This window comes from Dama dama, chromosome 16, assembly GCF_033118175.1.
Source record: "Dama dama isolate Ldn47 chromosome 16, ASM3311817v1, whole genome shotgun sequence".
Taxonomy (NCBI): domain Eukaryota; kingdom Metazoa; phylum Chordata; class Mammalia; order Artiodactyla; family Cervidae; genus Dama; species Dama dama.
In genome coordinates, this window is record NC_083696.1 from 26,887,095 (window position 1) to 26,912,984 (window position 25,890).

At 52.3% G+C, this 25,890-nt stretch overlaps 1 protein-coding gene across 5 annotated transcripts in view; it reads right to left on the reverse strand.

Moving 5' to 3' along the window:
* Positions 1-15,304: 15,304 nt before the first annotated feature.
* FGD3 (FYVE, RhoGEF and PH domain containing 3) overlaps positions 15,305-25,890 on the reverse strand; it is a 40,755-nt gene continuing 30,169 nt past the window's right edge. For 2 of the 5 annotated variants that reach the window (XM_061163620.1, XM_061163621.1), the window contains 4 exons: positions 18,791-18,913; positions 18,336-18,476; positions 16,489-16,635; positions 15,305-16,231 (listed from right to left, as the gene is read on the reverse strand). In XM_061163620.1, coding sequence (XP_061019603.1) covers positions 15,986-16,231; positions 16,489-16,635; positions 18,336-18,476; positions 18,791-18,913 — 657 coding nt within the window. In that variant the 3' untranslated portion in view covers positions 15,305-15,985. Of the gene's footprint in view, positions 16,232-16,488; positions 16,636-18,335; positions 18,709-18,790; positions 18,914-25,890 lie in introns of those variants that run through there. The other 3 variants (XM_061163622.1, XR_009696372.1, XM_061163623.1) reach the window with 3 other exon arrangements.

Below are 25,890 nucleotides of genomic sequence, written 5' to 3' on the forward strand. Positions count from 1 at the left end.
AACCAAGCATGTACGTCCCATCTGCCACATTGAGAATCCAGGGGTGTCCGCAGGGCCTACTGTGATCTGCCCCCTCCAGACCACACTCAGGCACATGTGACAGTGATTTCAAGGGCCACACCAGACCTCCCCTCCCAACCCTGCTAATGCATCTTGGACGGCTATCCTGGGTGCAGTGTTGTACACAAAAGATCAGAGCCAACGAGAAGGCCACAAGACCCCAGAGGTGGGTATGTCTGACTCTTTGCAAGCCCATGGACTATACAGTCCATGGTATTTTCAAGGCCAGAATACTGGAGTACATAACCTTTCCCTTCTCCAGGGGACCTTCCCAACCCAGGGATCGACCCCAGGTCTCCCTCATTGCAGGCAGATTATTTACCAGCTGAATCACATGTTGTGTCTTCCCTTGAGCCCCAAAGGGAAGCCCTCAGGGACATGGGACCCCAGAATTCCCTATAGATGGCCCCGTGCCCCCCTCTGGGGTCTTGTGGCCTTCTTGTTGACTCTGATCTTTTGTGCACAACACTGTACCCAGGACAGCTGTCTGAAGATGCATTAGCAGGGTTGGGAGGGGAGGTCTGGTGTGGCCTTTGGAATCACAGGATAGAGCTGGTAGGAGCTGCCTGCGGGCTGCCCTACACTGCCACACGCTGGCCCAGGGCCTGGTTATTTAGAATGTATATGCTTCCCGGGGCTGCTGTAACAAGGTACCACTGACTGGGTACCTTAGGACTCCGGAAGTGTGTAATCTCAGGGTTCTGGAGGCCAGAAGTCTGAGGTGAAGGTGCTGGCAGGGCTGTGCTCCCCGTGAAGGCACTAGAAGTGGTCTTTTCCATGCCTCTCCTACACTTCTCCTCAGATAATTCCTTGGCTGTGGCAGCATCACTCCAGTTTTTACACAGCTGTTCTGCCCCTTTGCGCATGTCTGTCTCTGTGTCCAAATTTCCCCTTTTTAGAGGGGTGCCAGTTCTATTGGAATAGGGCCACCCTAACGACCTTGTTTTAACTTGATTGCTTCTATAAAAACCGTGTTTCAAAATAAGGTCATGTTCTGAGGTACTCAGGGTTAAATCTCAGTCACTCAAATTTTGACAAGGACATAGTTCAGCCCATAACAGCCTATAACATGTCAGGAGTGAGACAACATGTTTTCTTGGCCATCTGTGGCACAGTTACATGTTCTGGGTATTCAAGCATGTGGTGCTGGCCTCCATTTGTACTGTTAGGGAACTGGGAGTGGCCTGAGACTTCTGTACAAGAAACCGTACATTTTGTTATGCCTCAGAACACCCACTTGTGTCAAAGACATCTTCAGGAGCAGTGAGAGGCAGTGGATTCTCGGCCAATATGAACTCAACCTAGACCCCATCCACCTTTTCTGGGGCTTCTTGGAATGGCATGCTCCTGGAACACCAGCAACACCTACCATGGGTAGGGAGGGAAACTGAGGCAGTAGCTCACCACAGACTCAGACTGCTTGAGCTGCCACCTCGCCCCCTGCTCCATTCATGTCAGGGATATGGTTCTGACAGACACCTGATGCTTGAGCCTTAAAAGTCTCATCTAAGGGATAGAAAAGATCCTGCCACCCTCCCAAGGGCAGGGAGACTGTGACATGAACAGGGATGGACCATCATCTGAAAGCTGGGCCAACCCTACCTTCCCCCCACCTCTCCAAGACCTGGCCCAGAGTGGGGAGCAGTGCCTGTGCTATGCCAGGCTGGTGTCCCCAGGCCCCTCAGGCCTTGGCCACCTCCTTAAGGGAGCCCTCCTTGATGCCCTTCCCAGGCAAAGCTGCTGCATGACCCCAAGTTCTATGAAGCAGATAAGACATATGACTCCTCTGCTGAAGGCGGCATGTGGGCAGCTGGCAAAGAGGCAAGAAAAAGCCACCAGAGGCTCTTAGGCAGCTGACCCAAGCCTTGGCCTCTCTGCATTTTGGGGTCCAGCCCCCACCCCATTAACCTCTTCCCCATCTTCATTGGCATCTGGGAGCACAGAGTATGCCCGGACAAACATTTGTTGAATAAATGAACTGGCAGGAAGGAACCAGGGAGACTGGTGAAAGGGGAAGGTTCTGGAAGCTCTGGGTCTCAATATTCTGTTCTGTAAAATGGGCTTACACACATGCTACCAGAGATTTTGAGGGGATGCTGAGGATCTTGTCTGGGCATCTCCTCTTCCCTCAAGACTTAGCTGGAGTGTTGCCTGTCCCAGAGAGCCTACCTCAACCTGATTCTCCTGACAGCATCCATAGGCCATGGTACCCCAGGGGGTGGTCATTTTGTGTGTGTTTGTTTTCCACAAATTGTATAATAACTTTGGAAATGTAAAATGCTTTTTGTTTTTCTTTAAATATTCTCCATTTTTTCTCTCACTCAGTATAAAAATAAGATTTTTATCTTAAAAACTTCTCATAATGGACCAAGGCTAGAAAATTCCATCCCAAAATAAGAGTCAGGGAAGCAGAGTGGTCTCATGGGCTTAAGGGCTTCCCAGGTGGCACTCATGGTAAAGAACCCGCCTGCCAATGCAGGAGACGTGAGAGCTGCAGGTTCTATCCCTGGGTCAGGAAGATCCCCTGAAGTAGGAATTGGCAACCCACTCCAGTATTCTTGCCTGGAAAATCCCATGCACAGAGGAGCCTGGTGGGGTACAGTCCATGGGGCCACAGAGAGTCGGACCCGAATGAGCAAAGTAACTAAGCACTCATGGGCTTTGCTTCTTTTTTTAAAAATTACATTTTTAAATTAAGAGCAATTATTTTTAAAAGTAATCTAAACTTGTAGCTCCAATGAGCTGGGTATCTGGGGAGAGAAGAATTCTCCCCAAAATATTTTCTGCCAGGCTGTTTGGCATCCTCCACGTGTACTAGACCTCCGACTGCTCCAAAGGCAGGCCAGAGCTGGTCCTCTTCTGTAGGGAACGCCTGCCCAGAGCCCACTCCCCATCAGGGCTCTGACTACTGGGTTGTCTTCCCTGGCCCTGAGTCTGTACAAGTGAGGCATTCCTTGACTTTCAGGAGGGAGAAAGGTGAGTCACCCCTGGCGACATCTGAGCCATCACCCACAGGTTCACAGTGATGGCTTGGAGATGTGAAGCAAGGCAGCTGGGAGGAAGCAGGCCTATGGGCTGTGTGCTTTCCCAGGGGGTCAAAAGCAGATGATGGAGCCACAGAACTGAGGGGACCAGCCCCCCCTGAATGCCAGGCCCACTTGGAAGCCAGGACACAGGGTGCCCAGGAGGGACAAAGCCTGATGGGCTACTTCCGGGGTTCCTCCTTCACCTCTGGGTGGCCAGACTGTGGCTCATTTTCTCCTGCCTCTTGGCGCTTTTCTGTGTTGTCTGAATTTTTTGCAATAGGCATGAATCTATTCTCTCTTCAGAAAACAGGAAACTAATAAATATTTTAAAGGTGGAATACATGTAACTGATTACACGCATTCACTGGACAGTTCTAAATTCTACCTGTCAGAAAAGATATGGACTGGCCCCTCATTTACAGATGGGGAAGCTGAGACTCAGGGAGGTGGAATTATCCCATCTGTGGCCATTTGCCCGTTCGAATGATGCCTCATTACTGTGGTCTGAGGGCTCACTCATAGAGGGGGAAGCGGTGTGTTTTCACAGACGGAAGTTTTTCCTAGGTAAGCCTGGGGTAAAATGTGCATTGGTGAGTCCAGGGTAATCCAGAGGGTTGGTGGTTTTGAGCCAGTTAAGTTTCTTTGAGGCCATATACCTGCACAGCCAGCGGGAGCCTGAGTCCCCAGTCCCAGGAGAGGCATGAGAGCCTGCCTCCCCATGCTCCCTGCCTGCTTCCCCCTGCCTAACACAGACCCTGTGACCTCTTGGCCCTCATCAGCCCCTCGCAGGTGCTAAGTCCTACTTCTGCACCCTGCTGGTCGACTTTGGGTAAGCTCTGCCCTGTCTCTGGGCTCCTGTCTCCTCCCCAGCTCTCCCAAGCCACATCTACTGAGGCTGTGGCTCAGGGGCACTGAGGCCCAGGCTGGTGGCCTGGCACACACCTTGGGGGAAGGTACTTCCTGGGCCTCCTAGGGAGTGGTCTTTCACAAGGCCTGGAAGGCTGGCCAAGACCATCCAAATGAATAGATTGGAGACACTTGCATGGAACAGGTTCTTGGAGGGCTCCCACTTCACAGATGGGGAATCTGAGGCCTGGGGGAAGGATCTGTCCATAGCAAGACAGCTGATCCCCAAGGCCCAGCCTCTGGGGCCTGACATCCTGGCTCTCTCTGCCTCTCAGTTTCCCCGAGATGGGCATGTTAACACTGCTCATACCAGGGCCAAAGGAACAGTGCAAGTCCAAGTGTGCTCGGCATGCGAGCCCCATAGTCAGGGCCAGTAGGAAGGCTGGATCAGCAGAGAGCAGGAAGGGGCTGTTCTGAGCCCTGCGGCCTGCGTTCCTACTCACCTCCCCACTCTGTGCTGACAGCTGCGCTTTTCCAGTAATCATCATGAGCTCTTTGCTGTCCCCATTTTACAAGTGAGAAACTGAGGCTCAGGCCTGTGAGTCACATGTTTGCTAAGTAGCTGCATTAGTCATATTCAAGGAATAGAAACCCAATATCAACCCAGAAGAGAAAGCTGTTGGCAGTTTTTAAAGTTTTGAGGGATGCCCTTGAGGCTAAGGATCCCAGAGCAGGGGAGCAACTCTTTCAGCATCCCAGCACCTCATCCCAGAGGTGGGCTGGACCATGCATTCATCCCTGGACAGAGAGCTGTGTCAGGCAGAGTCACTCGATGGACCAGGGTTCTGGGAACCTGTGACTGCATAACCACAGATACTGTTTATAACAGCAACAGTCATTTCTGATCATAAATCTGCAGTCCACGCAGGGCTCAGCACCTTGGCTCTGCTCCACAGTGAGACTCCACTAGAGAGGGCTCATCCCAGGGCATCATCACCTCTCCACAGGGCTGCTTGAGCTTCCTCATGACATGGTGCTGTCTTCTAGGAGCAAGCATTCCTGAAGACAGGGAGTGGAAACTGCCTGTTTATCCAGGCCTTAGCCTGGAATGTCACTTCCACTGTATTCTGTTTATCAAGCAGCCGTGGAACTCAGGTTCAAGGAGAGGAGACAGACCTCACCTTCAGCAAATCTGAGGGCCACCATGGGAGCACAAGCACTAGGCCAGGCTTCTCTTGAGTATCTGGTGGGCACCTGCACACTAGTGGCCACTTCATATTAGAGAACTAGGATCAAATTCAGACCCTAAGTGTGGGTGTAATCTGAGTTCTGATAAAACATGCACAAGCAGATGCAAACACAGGAGGGCTGGAGGACATGGTGTTAAGTGCTGATAGGAAATATGAGTAATGTCTATGTTTTTTATGTTTGTCCACATTTTCTGAACTCTTCAAGGGGAATGTACACTTTATTCATCTGGCCTTGGGCTGTAAAGATGCTATCTGAGGGCAGGCGGGCAGAGACCATACACAGAGACAAGGTCATCTCTCATATACCCGCTTGTGGAGTCCCAGGGATGGTGCCCTCGAGTTTTCCTTCCCGTTGAGGCCCAGCTCAGCCCAGGTGGGTCCAAGCTCATGTGAATCATGCATATTGCTATACACTTTTCTCCCCTGTCCCCTGTACCCCTCATGGTCCCAGCCCTCCTGGAAACCACCTTGTTTTCAGCTCCTCTGAGAGGCTCAAGGAGGGCCAGGGGAGGCTGAGGCCAGCCTGTTTGGTGAAGGCCAAGATCCCTGAGTGTATTGCGCAGGCTAAATGTCTTTCTGTCTCTGTGCTCACTGGGGCCCCTGGGCAGAGACAACATGTGGACAGAGCACAGTGATCCTTGGTGGGGAACATGCTCCTTCAGCCTTCAGAGGACTGGGTCGGCGCACAGGTCCTGCCTTGCCTTGCTGATGGCCACCACCTCTCAAAACCAGACTCACAGTGTGATTAGTTAAACGGTCCCTGCCCACCTCTTCCTTGACTCCCTATTTTATTCAATGCAGTCATTAAATACCAGCTCCTACCTGACTCTGTGCCCCATGCTGCCAGCCTCGGTGATCTCTTGGGTTCCCAGGGCCCGGGAGTAAAGCCTGCTCACTGTTTCCTTCCTGTGGAAACCATGGTAAAGTTTCTTGCCACAGTCCCCCTCTCCCTCTGCTTCCCGAGAAACAGTGGTGCTTCCTTCTGTGGCCCTGCGTGGTGCCGTGTGCTCCCAGCTCCCAGCCCCCAGCGCCACAGGCGGGTTAGCTCGGAGGTGATGGTTCTGCACTATGAGAAAGCTGGGGCTGTCCTGATGAACAGAAACTGTCACAGAACATCAGCATCAGACAAGGTCACTCTGTGAGACAGACAACAGCATATATCACCAGGATAGAGACATAACTAACCGTCCCCATCCTGGTGATATAAGTGACCGCTGCTTTGTTACCAGCCACAGCTTTTGCTTCCTTTCATTCCTCACACTTCCCAGTAAAATTTATTGATACTCAGGCATAGAACAAGTCCCACTTCCTAACAGCGTCCAATCCAGCTCTGCTTTCTTGAACCCTCATCAAAATTGCCTCACATGAGCCCAAACCCTACTCAGGTCCTCCGTAACACCATTGTACTGAGATGGCTCACACGTTCCCATTGCAAGCACTTCATCTCATCTCACTGCGGGACATTTAAAAACCCCAAAGTTGTCCTGGGGTCTCTGCTGGGAGAAATGGGGTGACTGGCACACAGGCTTCCCCTGCAGCCATGCTTCAGTTGCTCCAGGCCTCAGTTGCTTGCTAATAGACTCTGTGTATCAGTGTCCTGGGGCCACTACAAGGAAGTACCACAAATCAGGAAGCTTAAAACAACAGATGAATCCTTGGTGTGCCTTGGCTTGTAGGTGTACCACTGCAGTCTGCCCCCACTATCACGTCTCTATGTGTTCTTTCCCTCTTTTTATAAGGGCACCAGTGATTGGATGGACCTTATCTTAACTAGTTACATCTGCAAAGACCTTACTTCCAAATAATGTCACATTCTGACATTCCAAGTGGACATGAATTTTAGTGGAGGACACTATTTAACCCATCATCTGCCTTCTGACCCCCTCAAAAGTCACTTTGGTCCCCCATGTACAAAATACATGCACCCCATCCCAACATCTCCCAAAGTCTTAAATCAATCCTAGAGGGAGAAAAAGGAAGGAACAAAGGAGCCACTGGTCCAGTGTGAGTCAGAAGCCCAGCCGTGCAAGTTCCAGTAGATTTCAAGGCCTGTAAATAACCCTTTGTGGCTTGATGCTCTGGGTACATGATGGTGGCCCTACTTTCTGTGACTTTGGTAGCAGCTGTAGCCCCACCTTCTCTTTTCTCTGCCTCTGCCTTCATGGCTCTGCCCTCCAAGCCATTCTTTCTTCACTTCATTCCATCCCTGGGCCTCTCAATCTAGACTGGCAGATGTAACTGGTGTAACAGTCTCAAAAACCTTGTTGGTCTTCTGTATAATTCACAGGCAGCCACACCATCAGATAAGAGGCTCCACAGATTTTTCCTGAATAACCCATCTCTGTTCCTTCATTCCCCTGAGATGGTGGATTGGACCTACAAGTCACGTACCTAATCTCTTCAGCAGTAGGTTCTCCCACAACACCTTTGGTGCTCTCTTTAGACCACACTTTCTGAACAGTAAATTTCCTAAATTTAACAAACTGAAGTGAAGTGAATTGAAGGTCGTTCAGTTGTGTCTGACTTTCTGCAACCCCATGGACTATAGCCCAAGAGGCTCCTCTATCCATGGGATTCTCCAGGCAAGGATACTGGAGTGGGTAGCCATTTCCTCCCCCAGGGGATCTTCTTGACCTAGGGATCAAACTAGGGCTCTCATATATCAGGCAGATTCTTTACTGTCTGAGGACTTCTCAAATCATCAAGTGCTGATTCCTTTTTGCTTATCAGTTCCTTCCCCCATTTCTTTCTTTCCTCTCAGATTTTACTATAAACAGCAAGGAGAAATCAGGCCATATCATCCACATTTTACTTGGAAGTTTCCTCAGCTAAATAGTCAAGTTCATTCCTTATAATTTCTACTTTCTACTCAACATTAGAACATAATTCAGCCAAGTTTCTGCTACTTTATGGCTTTTCCAATAACCAGTTCTTCATTTCCATCTGAGATCTCACTGAAAGCACCTCTCATGTTCATACTTATATCAAAATTATGTTCATGACCATATATGTATTCTCTGAGGCAATAGAAACTTTCTCTACATTTTCCTCACTTCTTTCTTTTCTTTTCCTTTTTGGACATTTTTCTTTTTTTTTAATTGAAATAAAAATTTACAATGTTGTACACCAGTACAGAAAAGTTGTTCAGTTATACATACATATATATATTTTTCAGATCATTTCCCCTTATAGGTTATTGCAAAATATTGAGTATAGCTCTCTGTTCTATACAATAGGTCTTCGTCAGTTATCTCTTTTATATATAGTGTGTATATGTTAATCCCAAACTCCTAATATATTCTTCTGTCCCACTTTCCTCTTTGGTAACCATAAATTTGTTTTCTATGTTTGTGCATTTATTTCTGTTTTGTGTATGGGTTCATTTGTATCTTTTTTGTTTGTTTTTTGATTCCACATATAAGCAACATCATGATGTTTGTTTTTTCAGTCTGGCTTATTTCACTTAGTGTGATATCTCTAGGTCTATCCATGTAGCTGCTATCATATCTACTTTGTCCATTTATCTGTCAGTGGACATTTAGATTGCTTCCATGTCTTTGCTGTTGTAAACAGTGCTGCAATAAACATTGAGTGTGTATCTTTTAGAATTATGGTTTTCTTCAGGTATATGCCCAAGGGTCCTCACTTCCTTCTGACCTCGGTCTCCCCAGAATCACCTTTGTTGTCCATATCTCTACCAACAATCTCTTCAAGGAAATCTACGCATTTTCTATCATGTGCCTCAAAACTCTTCCAGCATCTACACATTACCCAATTCCGTAGCTGCATTTTTAGATATCTGTTATAGCAGCATTCTCCTTCCTGGTACAAAATCTGTATTAGTTTGCTAGAGCTGTTGTACAAATTTAGTGGCTTAAAACAACAGAAATTTATCCTTTCAAAGTTCTGGAGGCCAGTAGTCTGAAATCAAGATATCGTCAGGGCTGTGTACACTCTGGAAGTTCTAGGAAAGGATCCTTCGATGCCACACACACCAGAGTGAGCTTCTGGTCACTCCAGGTGAACTTTGCTGGTCCTTGGCGTATAGTTGCAACATGCCAGTCTCTGCCTCTGTCATCGCAAGGCCTTCCGTGTGTATCCTGTCCTCTCCTTATAAGGACACCAGTCATTGGGTTTAGGGTCCACTGGATCCTCATTTTAACTAACTTCATCTGTGAAAAATATACTTGCAGGTAAAATCACATTGTGAGGTTTCAGGTGAACATGGATTTGGGATGAGGGACACCATTCAACTCAGGAAGCCAACTTGTGTTCCCTTTCTTCCCTTTTCTGCCTCATTCTCCATTCCCCTACTATTCTTTCTGGGTGGCCTCCCAAATAAACTCCTTGCATTCGATCTGTGTAGCAGGATCTGCTACTGAGAGAAAGTTACATAAGACACAGGCCCCCTGCTGGGAGCCAGTGGGGACCCACCTAAGACATGCCCCCCTCCTCTGTGAGCTACTGGGAACCCACTTAGGACAAGACTCTCAGCTGAGCTGCAGTGTCCCTCTCTGTGAATGGAGTGAAGATAATGGCCCCTTCCTCTGAGGTTCTGGGAGGAAGAAGGGAATGCTAGCGGGCTCTGGGCTTAGGACCACACACGGAGAATGGCCATGCCCTGCCTTGGGAAGTGGGGATGCTTTGGGAATTACTCCAGTATTTTTCCTTGGAGAGGGGCTGCTCTGGTGTCAGTTTTCCAGTGCCCCTTGAGGGCAGATGTCCTGGGGGGCTGTCATTTGCTCTCTGAGTTTGGACAGAGCAGAGGGAAGTGGCACTCCAAGATGAAGATAGATTCATGAGATGTGGCATGCACATTGTCAGCAGGCAGAACTGGAGTGCTGATGACCAGGCCCCCCAGGGGCAGGCCTGGCCCTGGCAGGAAAGGGGAGGGTTTTGTCCCTCTCAGGGATACTGCCAGCCTGGATTCTGTTGGGAATATAGGGTCAAGGCAGGACATTTTGGAGGATGCAGGCTGGTCCCTGTCTGTGGGTGCTGTGGGGTGGGGCAGGGCCATAGAAGAAATAAGACTCCAGGTGAACTTTATTCTCCTGCTGCTGCTTCAGGTGAAGTCTGAGATGGGTTTCTTCCCCTCTTTTCTCCTATCCTAGTCTAGGCTCCCTGGGAGGCCCTCCCATCTCATTCCAGGATGACCCCCCTCCACCCTCAAAGGGGGACTGACTGTCTTGGGTCACATGGCCATCTTGGACCAACCCCGGCAGAGGGAGCAGGAGAGCTGGTCAGGGAGCCTGTGGTATAGGAGGCCCAGATGGAGGCCTTCTCCTGCACACCTTCCCTTTCTAGGGTCTTGGGGCCAGATGGCCCACCTGAGCCACCAGCTCTGCTCCTTGGCACCACCTGGTACTTGCCATCCTGCTGGGGTGGGTTCCTGGCTGCTCCCCATGGCTTGCCTCTCTGCCCACCTTGGTGGGAGGCTTGTCCTGCCCACCTCTCTGGCCCTCAGTTTTTTCTCTTATAATTGGGGGGCAGGGGTGGATGTGGGAGGGTATGTGACCAGGGAGCATCCAGGCCTCTTGTCACAGCTGGTTGCCTTGGGACCAGCTGGAGCTCCTCGGATCACTTGGAGTACTTAGGAATACCTGAGCTCCCTGGGGAGACTGGAGCATCACAGGGACCATCTGGAGTCCCTGGGGACCCCCTGGGGCCCCCCCGAGACAAACTAGAGACCCACCGTGGGCCCTCAGAAACACCTGGAGCCCCTCAGGACCACCTGGGGCCCCCCCAAGACAAACTAGAGACCCACCGTGGGCCCTCAGAAACACCTGGAGCCCCTCAGGACCACCTGAAGCCCCTGTGACCACCTGAAGTTCTCTGGGACCATCCACAGCCCCCTGGGAATCCCACGAGGAAGGGGAGGTGACTAACAGGAATGGGCAATGGGGGTCCACAGAACAACCACTCTCAGTTGCCAGCTGGGCTTCCAGAAGGATCGTTCAGAGAGATCTCGTCTATAGACACATTGCAGTGGCTCTTGAGGAGGTGAGCCCACCCTCCTTCCTGGATGCCCAGCGCCTGGACCAACCGCTCAGAAGGGCTTGGATTCCAGGGCCCTGTCAGACCTCAGGAGGTGGGAAGGCCCTGTGAGCATCTAGGGGATGAGGATTAGAGCCCCCCAAGGCCTGGGAGTGTCAGCCGGGGCTTCAGGGGCTGATACTACCATCTCTATGTGTGCACGGGTCCACTGTCCCCTGGTAGGGTAGTGAGGGATGGGCACAGGTGTAAATCAGGCCCATTTGGGTCCCAGTGCCCCTCTGCTGATTTTCTGGGGGCGTGGCAGCTCTCTGGGTCTCATGTGCTATTCTCTGCAATGGGACCAGATGTCTGAGGAGAAACTGGCTATGTCCCGGATACCTGGGGACCTCAGAGTGAGCAGGAGAGCCACTGGGCCTTTATGACCCCAGGCAGCCACTGTCTCTGTTTCCTGATCTGTTAAAGTGAATGAAGTGAAGTCACTCAGTCATGTCTGACTCTTTATGACCCCATGGACTTCAGCCTACCAGGCTCCTCCGTCCATGGGATTTTCCAGGCAAGAATACTGCAGTGGGTTGCCATTTCCTTCTCCAGGGGATCTTCCTGACCCAGGGATCAAACCCGGGTCTCCCGCATTGTAGGCAGACGCTTTACCATCTGAGCTACTAGGGAAGATCTGTTAAAAGAGGATTCCAGGCCCAAAGTGCTCTGGGGCTGCATGACAAGAGCAGAGTCCCTGAACTTTCCCTAATGCTGTTGGCAGATACTAACTGAGCACTTACTCTGTGCCAGGTGCTATCGTAGGTGCTTCATTCTGCCCTTGGAGCTTCTGTTCTAGATGAGGAGACAGAGATTAAACAAGAAGGCAAAGACCCAAACAAAAAATAGAGAGATTAGGGCAAGGGCTCTGCTGAGGTTCATGGAGCAGACTCTTGCAAAGTCATGAAGGAAGAACCCCCAGGCAGATGAACAGCATGTGCAAATTTCCTGAGATGGGAGGAAGACTAGTATGTTCTGAAGACTCAGTGACTGGAGCCTGGTAATCTGGGGTCAGGATGAAGCATCAGGGGAGCAAGGGAGGGCAGGAGAAAATGAGGCTGGAAATGTGGGAGGGTCAGAGGCTACAGGGCATTATTCAACCCCTGAGTCCCAGAAATCCGAGTAGCTGGCACCCGAGTGCCCAGCACACAGGTAGGCCGTCAGTGCCTGCTGCATGAAGAAATGGACAGAGAGTGAATGAGTGACCCAGCTGGGTCCCTGATTCACTGTGTGACTTTGGGCAAGTGTATTTCCCTCTCTGGATCTTTGTTTCATTACTACTAAGACACTCCTGAGTTATAATTCTTTTCAGCAAATGGCTGGGCTGGGTGCCTGGCTGCAGCAGGCCCTTGTATATGGGGGCGCCTTCCTCTTCCCACAACTGTGAGGGACACAGCCAACATCCCCCGTGGCCGTAGTGGGGATGTGTGTTCCCCACGCTGAGCAGGCAGCAGCCCCTGGAGGCACAGAAGACTCTTAGCTCAGGCCTTTAACTCCTGTGACAGTTGGGGACCTCAGACCCTTTCCTGCCCTGATTGGCATTCTTTGGGACAGGGGATGACCTCCTGTCCTTCAGGGTTGGGAGCTGGAGTTGGGGAGGAGGAGATGATTGAAAAGGAAGGACAGAGGAGAAGCTAAAAGCCAGTGTGCATCCACCTCCCCGCTCTGTGGGTGGGCAGTGTGGTGTGGGTAGGCCCTGGGCTATGGGGAAAGATGAGGGTGGACAGATGTTGGCAATGTGTGCGTGGGAAGAAGCCCAGGCTCAAAGTCACGCAGACATATGGTGTGGAGACTTCAGGCAGGCAGCCTGCTTTTCACAGTCCTTACTGGGGCATCCAGAGGGCTCAAGGCAGGCCAGATGCCCCTAGCTGGAGGGGTCCCTGGAACCTTGCCTTCTGGAGCCACCCACTGGCCAGCCACCCCATGATTTCAAACTCTATAATAGTTATTAACATTTATCGGGATGTTTCATAAGAACATTCAAGTGTCTTTCATCTCCTGAAGAGCTGGAAGCTCTGGCCACATAGGTCCATGCCTGCATGGGCACAGTTGGCAGAAGCGCCCCTATATCACCATGACTGCTGGTGTGCCCATCACGGGGGTCTGTGTTGAGATACCTGGCCCTGTCTCCATCTCTGCCCTGGTCATCCCTATTGCAGCCAACTGGATCTATGAAGACCCCCAAGCCTGCCCCATCGCTCTCGCCTCCTGGAGCATCACCAAAAAAGACCCTATGGAGACCCCATGACCAGGCCTTGTCTCCCCCAGTCTCCTTCTCCTCACTGTGTATCACTGGCTCTTCCAGACCTTGGTGGCCCTGCCCTCAACTTAGGCACCCTCTCTGTGACCCCTCCCCCAACACGTCCTGGTCAGGAGTGAGGCTTCCAGGTACCTCCTGCCACCCCCACCCCCTGCTTCTCTCTTCCCTGGCTGCACATTTTCTTCTCAGTGTCTCCATGGGAATAGCCACTCCAAACAGGAATTTCCTTTCCTCTGCATCCTCAGGGCCCAGCACTGTCCAAACTGGACAGCGAGGACATTTTTCCCAGTCCTGCTACAGCCACAGCCGGTGGAACACCTCCTGCTTTCACCGTTGCAGTTGGCCCCAGGACACTCTCTGATGGACTGTGATGTCCTGGTGGACCCCGAGTTGCTAGGGACAGAATGGCCACCTCACCAGCCTTTCAACGTGCTGAATGAGGACAGGACCCTCCTGAAATTACCATGGATACCTCTTTGCCAGGCTCCGCAAGCTGTTGGGTGGGAGGGGATAGGGCTCAGGCCTGCCCTGGTACCCAAGAGCTCACTGGGGAACTGGCCACAGCGGCAGAACCCACAGTGGCAGCCCTGGACCCTGACTAGGGGGCCCAATCTTGACCCCTCGGACTGGCAGAGTGGCACCATGTCCAGTGGGTCATTTCTGGCTGTCCACTTGATCTAGAGCTGTGAGACTCTTGGAAGCATCCTTTCTGTGATTCAGTTTTCTCAGCTGTCAAGTGGGAACATCTGGGGTTCACGTAAGACGAGAGCATTACAGAGTTGACCCTGAGAAGGGGCCCCACTAGGCCCCCTCAGTCAATGCATGAGGCCGAGAGAGCAGAGCTCCAAGGGAGAAGGGGCAGGACCAGTGGGGAGGGGCTGGCTGGTCCCTTCACTGCCTCTGACACCCGCCTTGGCTCCCTGGGTAGGACTTTGCTGTGTTTCCTTGAATAAGAGCACAGTTGGAAGGGCCTGGCCTCCCCTTCCCAGTGGGCAGGTTATCAAGCAGCATCAGAACACCCACTGCAGGGTGGGTCGGCTGTCACAGATGCAGGATTGAGGCCGAGGTATACAGCTGCTGCAGCATCCAGGCATCGCAGGGTGGGCATGCAGGGGATGGCGCTGACTCATGCATAAGCTCACCTGTGCCCTGCCCACCTCACCTGTGTCTCCACCTGTGCTCCCTCCTACCTCACCTGTACCTCACCGACCCTGCTTACCTTACCTGTGCCCCACCACCTCACTTGGACTCTGCTCACCTCACCTCGGCCCTGTCATTCCTCACCGGAGCCCGACCCCCACCTCACCCACGACCAGTCATCCCATTTCTGGCTCTCACGGTGGGTGCCCTGCGAGTCTGCCCACGACTGGGCAATGACAGACATCCCTGCAGGGTACCTTGTGGATGTTAGAGAGATGGGGGTCCCAAGGGACTGGATACCCCTCAGTCATCACTCCCTAAGTCCCTCAGCTCTCTCCCAAGGCCCTCAAACTCTGGTCCAAATAGACCTTCCTGTTGACTTTGTGAGTGCCCAGCACCCCATGATCCCGTAGCTAAGCCTGGCTCCATTTGCTCCAGGGGCAAACAGTCCTATCTACCCCACTAGCATGAGCAGGGACACAGCAGTTGTCCAGGCATGGCACCTTGTCTGAGGGCTCGCCATCTGATGCCGCTGCATCCTGGGGCACCCACAGGGGTGTGACTTGCACCCTGCAGGCCTGTATGGGGGTCCAGGCCCTGATGACTGGCTGTGCCCCTGTTACCCTCATTCTCCATCCAACCACCAGCAGGCCCACTGTGCGGAGACCCTGCCCCAAGGCTATGTCCACCTGTTGGCTGCCAGCATTTATTTATTTATGCAGATAAGCACTGTCCACCACCCACCAGGGGAGGCAGGCACAAATCTCAGGGCCCCACACAATGCCTGTGTGGTCCCCCTGTAGTTTTGCAGCATGGTTATTTAGGAACCTACCACTCGCCCCTTGGGCATCTCCAAATGGAATGGCAAACTACAAGGCAGCACGATGCTGTGCCCAGTCGCCGGGAGAGGGAAGAGAAGAGAGGTGGAGTCCAGGGGCCAGTTATGGTTCAGCTCGCATGGATGTAGGTGGTGTAGATGGTGGGCAATCATTGGGAGGGATGGCATGACTGCAGACATCCACCAGGTGTCCCTGGGCACCGCCCATGAGCTCCTTCTGTCTTCCGGCACAGGTGACTGCTCATGGCCCGCTCAGAGTTTACTTGACAGTCACCCCACGCCCTACTCTGGGCCACACGACTGGGCCTGCAGGCAGAAGCCCAGGTCTTTGAGAGACATGCTGGATGACCTAGGCAGTTGGCTGCCCTTGTCTGGGCCTCATCTTTCTCCTCTCTGACATGGAGGAACGCTCCAGAGCCAAGTGCTGTGTGGCCTGTTCTCTCCATGCCCATGTGTGGCCTTGACACCACCTCTCAGAAGAGCATAGGCCCTGCCGTGGCGGCTGTACAGTTAGGAGACATGGCTGAGATTCAGCTCATGGGGCAGCTGGGGCCTGGGGCTGCTGGGCCCCCAGGCTGGCCTGGGGTGAACGCCCGCGGGCTGCTGAGCTGAGAGCCTCCAGCCACTGCTGCTGCAGCTCGGCAGACGGGGCGCTCAGGTACAAAGACTGCTGGGCCTGCTGCAGCTGCCACACGTGCCTGGCATCCGGTCTCTCTGCAGGGTCCAGCACACTCACCCTGCAGCCGGAGAGGGGGATGGCATGGAGCAGCTGGCCATCCTGCTGAAAAGAAGAGGAGCGTCAGCACCCTAGCCTCTGGAGTCCTGGCGTCACTGAATACCACCTCCCACAAGTGGGCAGCAGAAGGGTGATTCTGGACAGTCGGGGAAACAGGCCCTAGGGTCACGTGAGCCACCCTCCAAGTGAAGTTGGTCCCAGGCAGCATGGCCCAGGCCCATATGGGCACGGGCCTGAGGTTCTGGTTGCCGGGGCAGGGTGAACCCCCACCCCCACTGCGGTCCCGTGGCCAGAGCACATACCTGGCTGCCTCTGTGGAGGCGCAGCACCAACTCCAGGGAGTCCGACTCAGAGATGGCGGCCCACACCTTGCTCCATGCCGTGCCACCATCTGACACCTGCAGGGGGCCGCAGAGCAGGCCGGGTGGGGGCTCCGCAGCGACTGGCTTCTGGGAACGCAGAGGACAAGTCAGGTGAGTCGCACTTGTAAGAGCTACTCTCCTGGGGCAGCATCAGGGCCAAAGCTCTGCGGGGAGAGAGGCAGGAGGGGAAGACAGGCCTAGGCCCACCTGACTTTGCCCAGGGTCACTGCAAGGCCACTTGGGGTTGGGCTGGACCCTCTAGGGAGGGAGACCACAGAAAGGTCAAAGACAGAAATAAAGACAGAGTAGGAAACACTGGAACTGCAGGAAACCAGAATGTGGTGGCTTTTGGTGATTTATCTGTACACACACACACATAGGTACACCCCTCACACATAACACCACACATATACCACACACATACACCCATACTACCCCTCAATACCCACACACATCTCACACACCACACACACACACACACATTCATTCACATATACATCATACATCACACACACCCTTCTCTCTCTTCTGACATGTTTAGAGTAGTCATGGACACAACCCCTCGGTCATCAGAAAATCCCTCAGACACACCTGATAAAACTGGTTCCTGCTTGGACCTGGGACACGAGTCTCCCAGACACAGTATTTAAAATGCATGGATGAGAAAGCCAAGGGAGCTGTGCAAGGGACCCCTCTCTCCTCTGTCGAGATAATACTACATCCAGTTCTAATACACTGATGCACTTAACCTCTAAGACATACAGAGAGACCCTAACTGGGGCTCCAACCAGAGTCCTGGCCCACCTTGATAACCTTCCCTAGAACCTTTGGGAAGGGAAATGAACATTATAAATAGCTTCCCAGAAGATCCCAATGTGCAGCTGGCCTTGAGAATCACGGACTATGTTATGTGGAGAGAATGGAAAATGCACTTTTTTGGAAAGCCATATTCTGTTTTTTTCCAGCTTTCCTGTTATCTCATCAAATAGGGACAGTGCCCTTCAAGGAGGGCCTGGAGGGCAGCAGCCAGCTTCAGAGAACAGGAGGTGAGAAGGGGACGGGTGTCCTCACTACCCCTGCCACCCTGATGGGTCAAGGTGGGAGCAACATCTCACTTCAGCAGGGCCTCCAGGCCTTCAATGAGGATGACCATGAGTGAAGATGAAATTTGTTCCCATCTGCTGTGGGCTGAATGGTTTGCCCTTAAACCCATATGTTGAAGCCCTAAGTGCCACCCCCTCCCCCCCGCCCAACACACAATGAGACTGTGTTTGGAGATGAGGCCTCTAAGGAGGTAATTAAGTTAAAATGAGGTTATATGTACGGGCTCCAATCCAATATGACCAGTGTCCTCATAGAGAGAAGACCATGTGAAGACACAGAGAGAGTAAGTCCATCGACAAACCAAGGAGAGAGAATTCAATTGAAACCAGCTTACTGATCCCTTGATTTCAGAATTCCAGCCATAAGGACTATGATGAAATAAGTTTCTGTTGTTTAAGCTGCCCAGCCTGTGGTATTTGTTACACAGCCTGAGCTGACTAATGCACCATCTAACTCCAGGGTGCAAATGATTCCCAAGCTCTCAACCATGACTAGATCCTATGAAGCCCAACATGCACACAGGAGATAATTGGCATTCAGTTGCTAGCTGCCTGCAGTGGCCTATGGATCCAACTGAGCCTCATCAGTCCTGGTCCCAGGGAAGCCAACAGCTCTGGGAACACCATCTGTCAAGGCTTCTGGGGCCTTGTGTCTGGAAGGCTCACCAGACCCAGCCCACCCACCTCTGTGCTCTGCTTGGGCTCCAGGGGCTCCTCAAGGCTGGGGCTGAAGTGGGCCACTGGCTGGGTCAGGAAACACTCTCTGCAGACACGGCTCTGCCTGCCATTCTCAGCCTTGAACTCAGAGCACTTCCCACAGATGACCTGCAAGACAAGGGCACCTGTGACCCTACCACCCAGAGACAGAAGACTGTCCAGAAGGAGGCTGGAAGGGCCACAATGACCAAGAGAGATGTGACATCATGTGGAGGGGAAGGGCTTGCCCATGAGCCAGGGGGATCAGGAGCCTTGTCCAGCAGGCAGAGACTCCAAGGTTGGACCCCTTTGGGCCTCCAAACCCTGCCTTCTTGCTTGGAGGGTCCAGAATCCAGGGAGTCTGTGTGCATGGAAAGAAGATTGTGAGGAGGAATGAAGCACATGGAGGTCCCAACAGCTGGCCTCCTCCCACCTGGACTCACCGCCCCACACAGCTTGCAGTGGTGTCTCCTTTTGGTGATGGAGTTGAAGGTCTCGCCACAGCCGCTGCAGCCCTGCTTCTCCTTGTCACGTCTGGTCTTAGAGGACCCTCTCCTGGGCTCAGACTGTTGGAGGCAAACCGCTGCAGTCAGCTTCCCAGCACGTGTGGAGCGGCAGCTGTGTGACACACAGGCAACGCACATGCGGGGCAAGAAAGCTGGACGTGCGGAAGGGAATCAAGCAGGAGCCACGCTGGCCACGGCCTCCCGTTCAGCCTCGCCCCCCAGGAGCTGCCCTGCTATCACACAGAGTGAAATTCCAAGGGGATGAGGAACTCTATGCTTGGAATGACTTGGCCCTCCACAAAGGTCAATGACGTAACCTGCTGTGTCTGCAGAGATAACAACCGGAACCCACACCGGAGGAAATGGTGGCTGCTCTGCACCAAAGTCCAGACGCCGAGGACCCGGGTGTCTGCACCCAGCATCCATCCAGGTGGCCCTTGCTTCCACACTCTTATCCTTCCTTGGGCCCCAGGGCATGGTGCCTGCAGTTGCCCACCCAACACGTGTGACAGCGCTCTCCTGGGGTGGAGGAGCAGGGTCAGGGGGCTGGACTCCCCTCTCTGTCTCCTCTGATGCTGCCTGAATTTCCCCCAAAGGAGGGCACTGATGAGTCTTTTCAACAAGAGAAGAGAAACAACAGGAAGTCATGAAACATAATGTGGTGTGTGTTCAGAGAGGTCAAAAGATCTTTAAGACAAGTCACAAGAACACACTATAAAATACTTCTACTTTTGTTTTGTTTTCTTGTACGTATAAACAAGCTGTTTTGTGTAAGGTTTCTCAAAAAGATTTATGAGAACCACATCAAAGTCCTTGGAGCCAAGAGGAATTGGGAGTGGCAGGCAGCAGTGGGAGAGAGGTTTTCATTTTCTTCTATCACTTTGCTTTTTTCTTAAAAGTATTTATTCCTTTTATGGTAAGCATATATTTGCAATTTAAAAAAAAATCTGATGCAGTTTAAAACTAAGGAACAGGTACATAAATCATGCATGGGAGGTAGATGTCAAGGTGACATATTGGAAGATTAAAGGTGTTGAGTTCTATAGCTAAGGGAAACAAGCAAATAGCAAAATAACATACAGTAGCATATGATGTTTATACCAAAAAGGATGCATGCATGAAAAAAAGACTGGAAGGAAGCACACCCTCATGATCCTATTGGCTGTTTGGGGTAGTGTTACTCTTATCTGCCTCTCTTATCTGGATTGTCTCAATTGTTCACCAGAACAGCTTGTGAAAGAAGAAGAAAACCAAAAAACATATAGAAAGCAAATCAGTCACTCACTGACCAGCACCCCCAACACCCCCACCCCCCACCTCACACTCCCATCGAGGACTGTGTCCCCTCTGCACTATGAACAGAAGTTTGAGAGCTGGTGTAGTCTGCTCTGGCCACCTACCCCCTGGCCATAGTGACATCAATTGTGTCTAGGACCCCAGCTCCATCTGATGCAATGGCTTAGGAGGTGAGTGGGAGGCAGGCAGGAGTGAGGGTGGGAGTGGGCACTGGCCAGGCAGTGAGGCTGGGATGGGGGCTCAGAAGTGTTGTCTGATTAGGTTTCCCCATCTGATTAGCAGTAGTGCAAGTTAGGGGATAACTCCCAGGCCCCTGCCCTGCCCCTCATCAGCCGTGAGGCCCTGCATGAGTCACTTTTCCTCTCCAAGCCTGGTTCCTCATCTGTAAAGTGGAGTAAGGAACACAGCACAAAGCTGAAGTTCCTCCAGACTGGTGAGGCGGGGCTTGCTGGCCGTTATTTCTACTTCGGTGTGTCCAAAACTTCTATAATAAAAATCTGAACAAAATAAGCTAGAGATACGTTTAATATAAACTCTGCAAGTTTAAGGAGAAAGAGAGGCACTGGTTGGGGGTGAGGAGACAGAAAGGAGGAGCTTGTGCCGAATTGTGTCCCCCAAAAGTCACAGTTTGCAGTTGTAACCCCCAGCACCTTGGAATGTGACTGTAATTGGAGAGAGGGCCTTTAAAGAGGTGATTAAAGTAAAATGAGGTCACTTGGGTGGGACTTAATCCAACATAACTGGTGTCCTTATAAGAAGAGGCGATTAGGACATGGACACGCTCAGGGGGAAGACTATGTGAAGATGGCTATCTATGTGCCAAAGAGAGATGCCTGTAGACAAGAAAAGAACAAAGACTGTCACTCATCATCCAGTTACATAAGGTCTAGACACAACCACTGCAGTCATGATAGTGTGGCCAGAATGAAAATACAAGAGGAGACATTCTGTGTGTTGGAGAAACAGGCCCCAAGATAGACACACATCTCAGAAAGAATTTCAAAGACCCCAGATTCTTGTATCCTCCCAAGCACAGAAAAACACCAAAAGTGTTAACTTGAGATATGTGCTTTATGATTAGCAGTCATCTTTTACTAAGATGGCCGTCTGACTACATGTATGTCCTAGCCAAGAAAAATCCATTCATATCCTGGCTCCTCCCACCACCACCCCCCACCCTTAGAATCAGTTTCTCAGGGCTGTCTGCTGGGCTACAGTCCTCAGTAAGACCCTGAATAAAACTTAAATTCAACTCTTAAGTTGTACATTTTTCTTTAAGTCGACAGGCCTCAGGAGAAACCAGCCCTGCCAACATCTTGATCCTGGATTTGCGGCCTTCAGAACTGTGAGAGAGTAAGTGTCTGTGGTACTTTGTTAAGCAGCCATAATACAGGCCTATATTCCCCAGCTCTGCTGCTCATAATCCCCACTGTGGGCCCCACCACTGTGAGGCCAGCTCTGGCCACCTGGTACTAGGAGCCCTGAGACAGCTGGTGCCTCTGAGGGTGATAGGAACACTTATTCTGCCCAAGACCTCCCCCATCTCATGACCCCTGGCCCCATGGACACTGGGTTTAAGATGTCCCTCTCTCAGTTTATTCCATGCAACTCAGGACCTCAGAGCTCTGTGGGTGGAGAACAGGCAGCACAGACCCAACAAGCAACACTGATGCTCCCCACAGCCACACGTCTCACCCAAGGCCACCCTGCCATCCGACACGGGCTGCCGGCCACACTGTAGCCCTGCGACACACCTGTCTGCCCCACTCAGGGTTCCTTCCTTGGAGACCATCTCCAGAACTGCTGGGGCTCAGACAAGAGGAGAGAAGGGAGGGGCCATCCACGGGTCTGCAGCAGCCCCAGCAGCCCCAGCCCTCCACCAGCCTTCATGGTGACCCTGTCATTCCCATTTTCCAGGTGAGAACACCAAGGGCACTTGGGATGGGAGTGGTCAGAGGTAGGGGGGCTGGATCCACTGGCTTGCCTTCAAGCCCTGACGTGGGCTACAGAACCTCAGCTCTCCAGACCCTGAGAACAGCGCTGCACAATTGCAGAGAATATCAGGGGACCAAAGGGGCTTCTAGGGTATCCCTGAGGGCCAGCGGGTAGGCAGGGGGCTGGAGGGCCAGGGCTGGCCCACAAGATGGAGGAGAGGCTGTAGTGGACCAGGGGTGTGTGGCCAAGAGCTTGGCCTGTGAAGGTCACCAGGACAGCCGGGACCCTGTCCTGGCCAGAGGGACAGAGGGCAGTTCCCAGAGCAGGGCATCTTGGGGCTGGGGCAACCCTCCTGGCTTCCTTTGTCAGGCAGCAGCTCAGTGCTCAGACAGGGTTCAGGCTAGGTACCAGCTCCCTCCGTGCTGAGGACTATAAGCCACCGTGGCCCACCATTGATGCACTACCCCACGCAGTTCCCGACACTGAAAGTTGGTGACCAGGTGGCTGGGGTGAGCCCACCTCCGTTGTTGGGGACAGGTCTTCTTGGCCAACCATACTTCCTGTTTGGATGAGGATACAGAATAGGCCAACGAAAGGGAGAGGCTTAGATTTTCTCTCTGGGTGTGGAGACATTGGAAAAGCTGGGCCAAGTCTAACCAGGGAGGTGTGGAACCGTGGCTTTCTCCAATAACAGCCAAGTGACTCCACCCGCAGCACTCCAAACACGCAAGCGTGGGCCTGGGAGGAGGTATGTGCCAGGGCCTGTTTCACTAAACGTTTTCTCTTCAGCAGATTCACTTACAAAGCAGGGAAGCTGGAGGAAAATTCAGGTTAAGAAGTGGGTCCCAAACAATGGTCCTGACAACCAGCCCCGGAAGATAGAGCCACACAGTTATCATCTGTCCTGAAGGGTGTGGACATAGGCCTACGTCTTAGACCCTGCATGGTGATGCCCAGCCCCTCTTCCTCCTGGGGGCAGCTCTGTTTAAGGGTCCTGGAGGGTGGGTTGTACTAAATTTGTGCATGCTGAGGAGAGGGTGGCAGGGAGGGGTCCCTGTGTGGTCACGGTGGGTTGGGGGCCCTGGGAGGCCTTTTGGACTCTGACATTTCTGTGCTTCTGTGAAGAGAGATGTAATTTTTACAGAATAGGGAAGTCTCTGGATTCTGCAAGGCCACCTTGCAAAACTTCCTGGTTTAGCTTCTCTTAGGAAAGACAACTTGTAGAAACTGTGTGTCTGAGGACAAGACCAGGAAATCAAACCAGCACACCAAGAGAGAGGTTACATTTCCTCTCCAAAAGCTTACATCTGGCATGTTGTAGCAAAGATCACTCTTTCTAGTGTCAGAATTAAAACCCACTTCGGGGTGCTTTCCACAAATATCCACTGAGTACGTCTTGGACTCGCCTTATATGGCAGGAGCTTCACTGAGTTGCCCTGGGTCCACTAAAATCTGTGCTCACCGGAGACACAAATGAGAAAAACCATGGCCAGGCCACATGTGCCGGGGCCAGAGCTATGAGTCTGAACCTGAACTGTGATCTCACGCATCTGCGAGTCAGAGATGCTGCAGAGCCCTGAGAAGGCTGAGCCCCCAGGTGGGAGAAAGAGGGGCGGCCCGCTCATATACTGACTATTGCTGTCACTGCCCAGCAGGTCTGCAGCCTGGCCTGGACACACCCCTGGACTGGGCTGAGGCCCTGACCCTCAGGGGCTCTCAGTTTCCTTCTCAGCTAGAAAAGGAGTTGGGCGACCAATCAGAGGGGCACCCAAGTGGCCAACAGGGTTTCTCTCTCTCTTTTTCCTATCCAGGAGAAGGTAAGAGGAATTGCCCAAGGCCTCATGTCAGGACCCACTCCCAGGTTAAAATATTAAACATGTGACCTTCAGGTCCTTCCAGCTAGAACATTCTCCAGTGGGCACTGTCTGCCTTGTGTGCCAGCCATACCTCCTGCTTCTCTCTGCCTGCCTTGGCACTGGATCCTCCTCAGTCCCGCCTCCCTGACCATGCAGCCTGCAGCCATTCCACCTCTGCTTGCATCCGAGGGCTGAGGCCTGCTATGGACTCGCCCAGCAAAGAATGGGGGTTGCTCATGGCTCTTGAGGCCTTGTAGCCCACCCCAGGCTAAGGGTCAGATAGCAGAGCGCCCTGCATGGGATCCAGCTCAGCTCCCCTGTGAAGGCAGAGAGAAGCAGTGCTTTATGCAAAGGGCCAGCACGGAGGTTGTCAGAGACCCCTGGCCAAGGGACCCAGGGGCTAACTGGAAAACTGCAGGGGCCCTATCTGTCATTTCTCTCTGGTCAGCTACACAGAGGAAGCCTGAATGTGCAGATTGCTTTTCATGACGTGCCTAGACGTTCCTGAAAGGAGCCCAGTAGCACAGTGCAAGCCTTACATGTATGGTTTTGTGATTCATAAAGCTGATAATGGGCTGCTTCATGAGGGAAACACTTGTCAGTGATCCTGGGGTCAGCCGTGAAGGCCTCACAGATGAGATCTTGAGGTAGAGCAGACATAATTGAGGCATTCTGCACAGAGGGGAGAGCAGGTACACAGGCCCTGGGACATGGCTAAGTGAGGGGGACCAGGGTCTGGTCGGGGAGGGTGGGCTGGAAAGAAGGCAAGGTGAGACAGGGTCATGATGCAGGAAGCTTCTCAGGGAGTTTGAAGGGCTGTGATAAGACCATCTCTCCCCAACGGACCATGTGGCTTTTAGATTTCCTGACTTTGAGTTCAAGCAAATTAGCACAGGCTGCTTTTGACCCCCACTGCATACTTTGTGGCAGCAGTATCACTCAAATAAGGGGGTTCCTTCCTCTCAATTGGTCCCTGAACCCCATCATGCTCTAGAAAAGCTATATCTTTCCCTTAGAGCCCAAGAACTTCTCAGGGTTTTCCCAGTGCCTGCAATCCAAGACATGTCAGGTCAAGGGTCATGTGTGACCTGGAAAAGCCTCTGCTCTTATAACAGAGCTGGGCGGACACTGGTGCATCTGTTCTGGGGCCTCATCAGAGGCTCAATGCTATCAATGCATGGATGTTGTGGGAGGAGGAGACTAGTTTTCTTACTAAAAATCTAAGTCAGGATAGGAACACTTACTCCCCATGACAAGCTAGGCAGCTGTCCCTCCCTCTGCTGCTATCCCAGGAAAAGTCCAGTCACACCACAAAGTTTGGAGTCGAAGGCTAGGTCTCCTCACCTGTCAAGCCCATTTCCGCTTCCTAAAATGAGTTGTCCTTCACAACCACCAACCCAGGATGGCGGTAATGACCAGCAGGGTGGCCCTTGTAGCCAGAAAAGAAGGAGCTGTAGAAGTTGGTGCTAAATTCAGGCAGACTTTGCTGTCCGACTGGGGTGCACCTGCCCCCAAGGGAATGGTCCTGATAAGGGTGCGAGAAAGAGAAGTGGGGGAGAGAAGGAGAGGCAGGCACGGTGGAGAGAATATGGGGACAGTACTGACCCACCCACGGGAGATGTTCCTTTCTAGGAGCAAACCCTGTTAGGTGTCAGGCTGGGCCTCAGGCCCCTACTCATTCTTTTGAGCCTGGAAAACTGAGGAATAGGGCCAGGTGGGGCTAGTAGTAAAGAATCTGCCTGGAGATGCTAGTTCGATCCCTGGGTTGGGAAGATCCCCTGGAGAAGGAAATGGCCACCCAGTCCAGTATTCTTGCCTGGAAAATCCTATGGAGAGAGGAGCCTGGTGGGCTACAGTCCAAAGGGTCACAAAGAGCTGGACACGACTGAGCATGCACACACAAGGGCAAAGCGAGGGTGCCCAGGAGAATGCCCTCTCAGGATGCAGGGT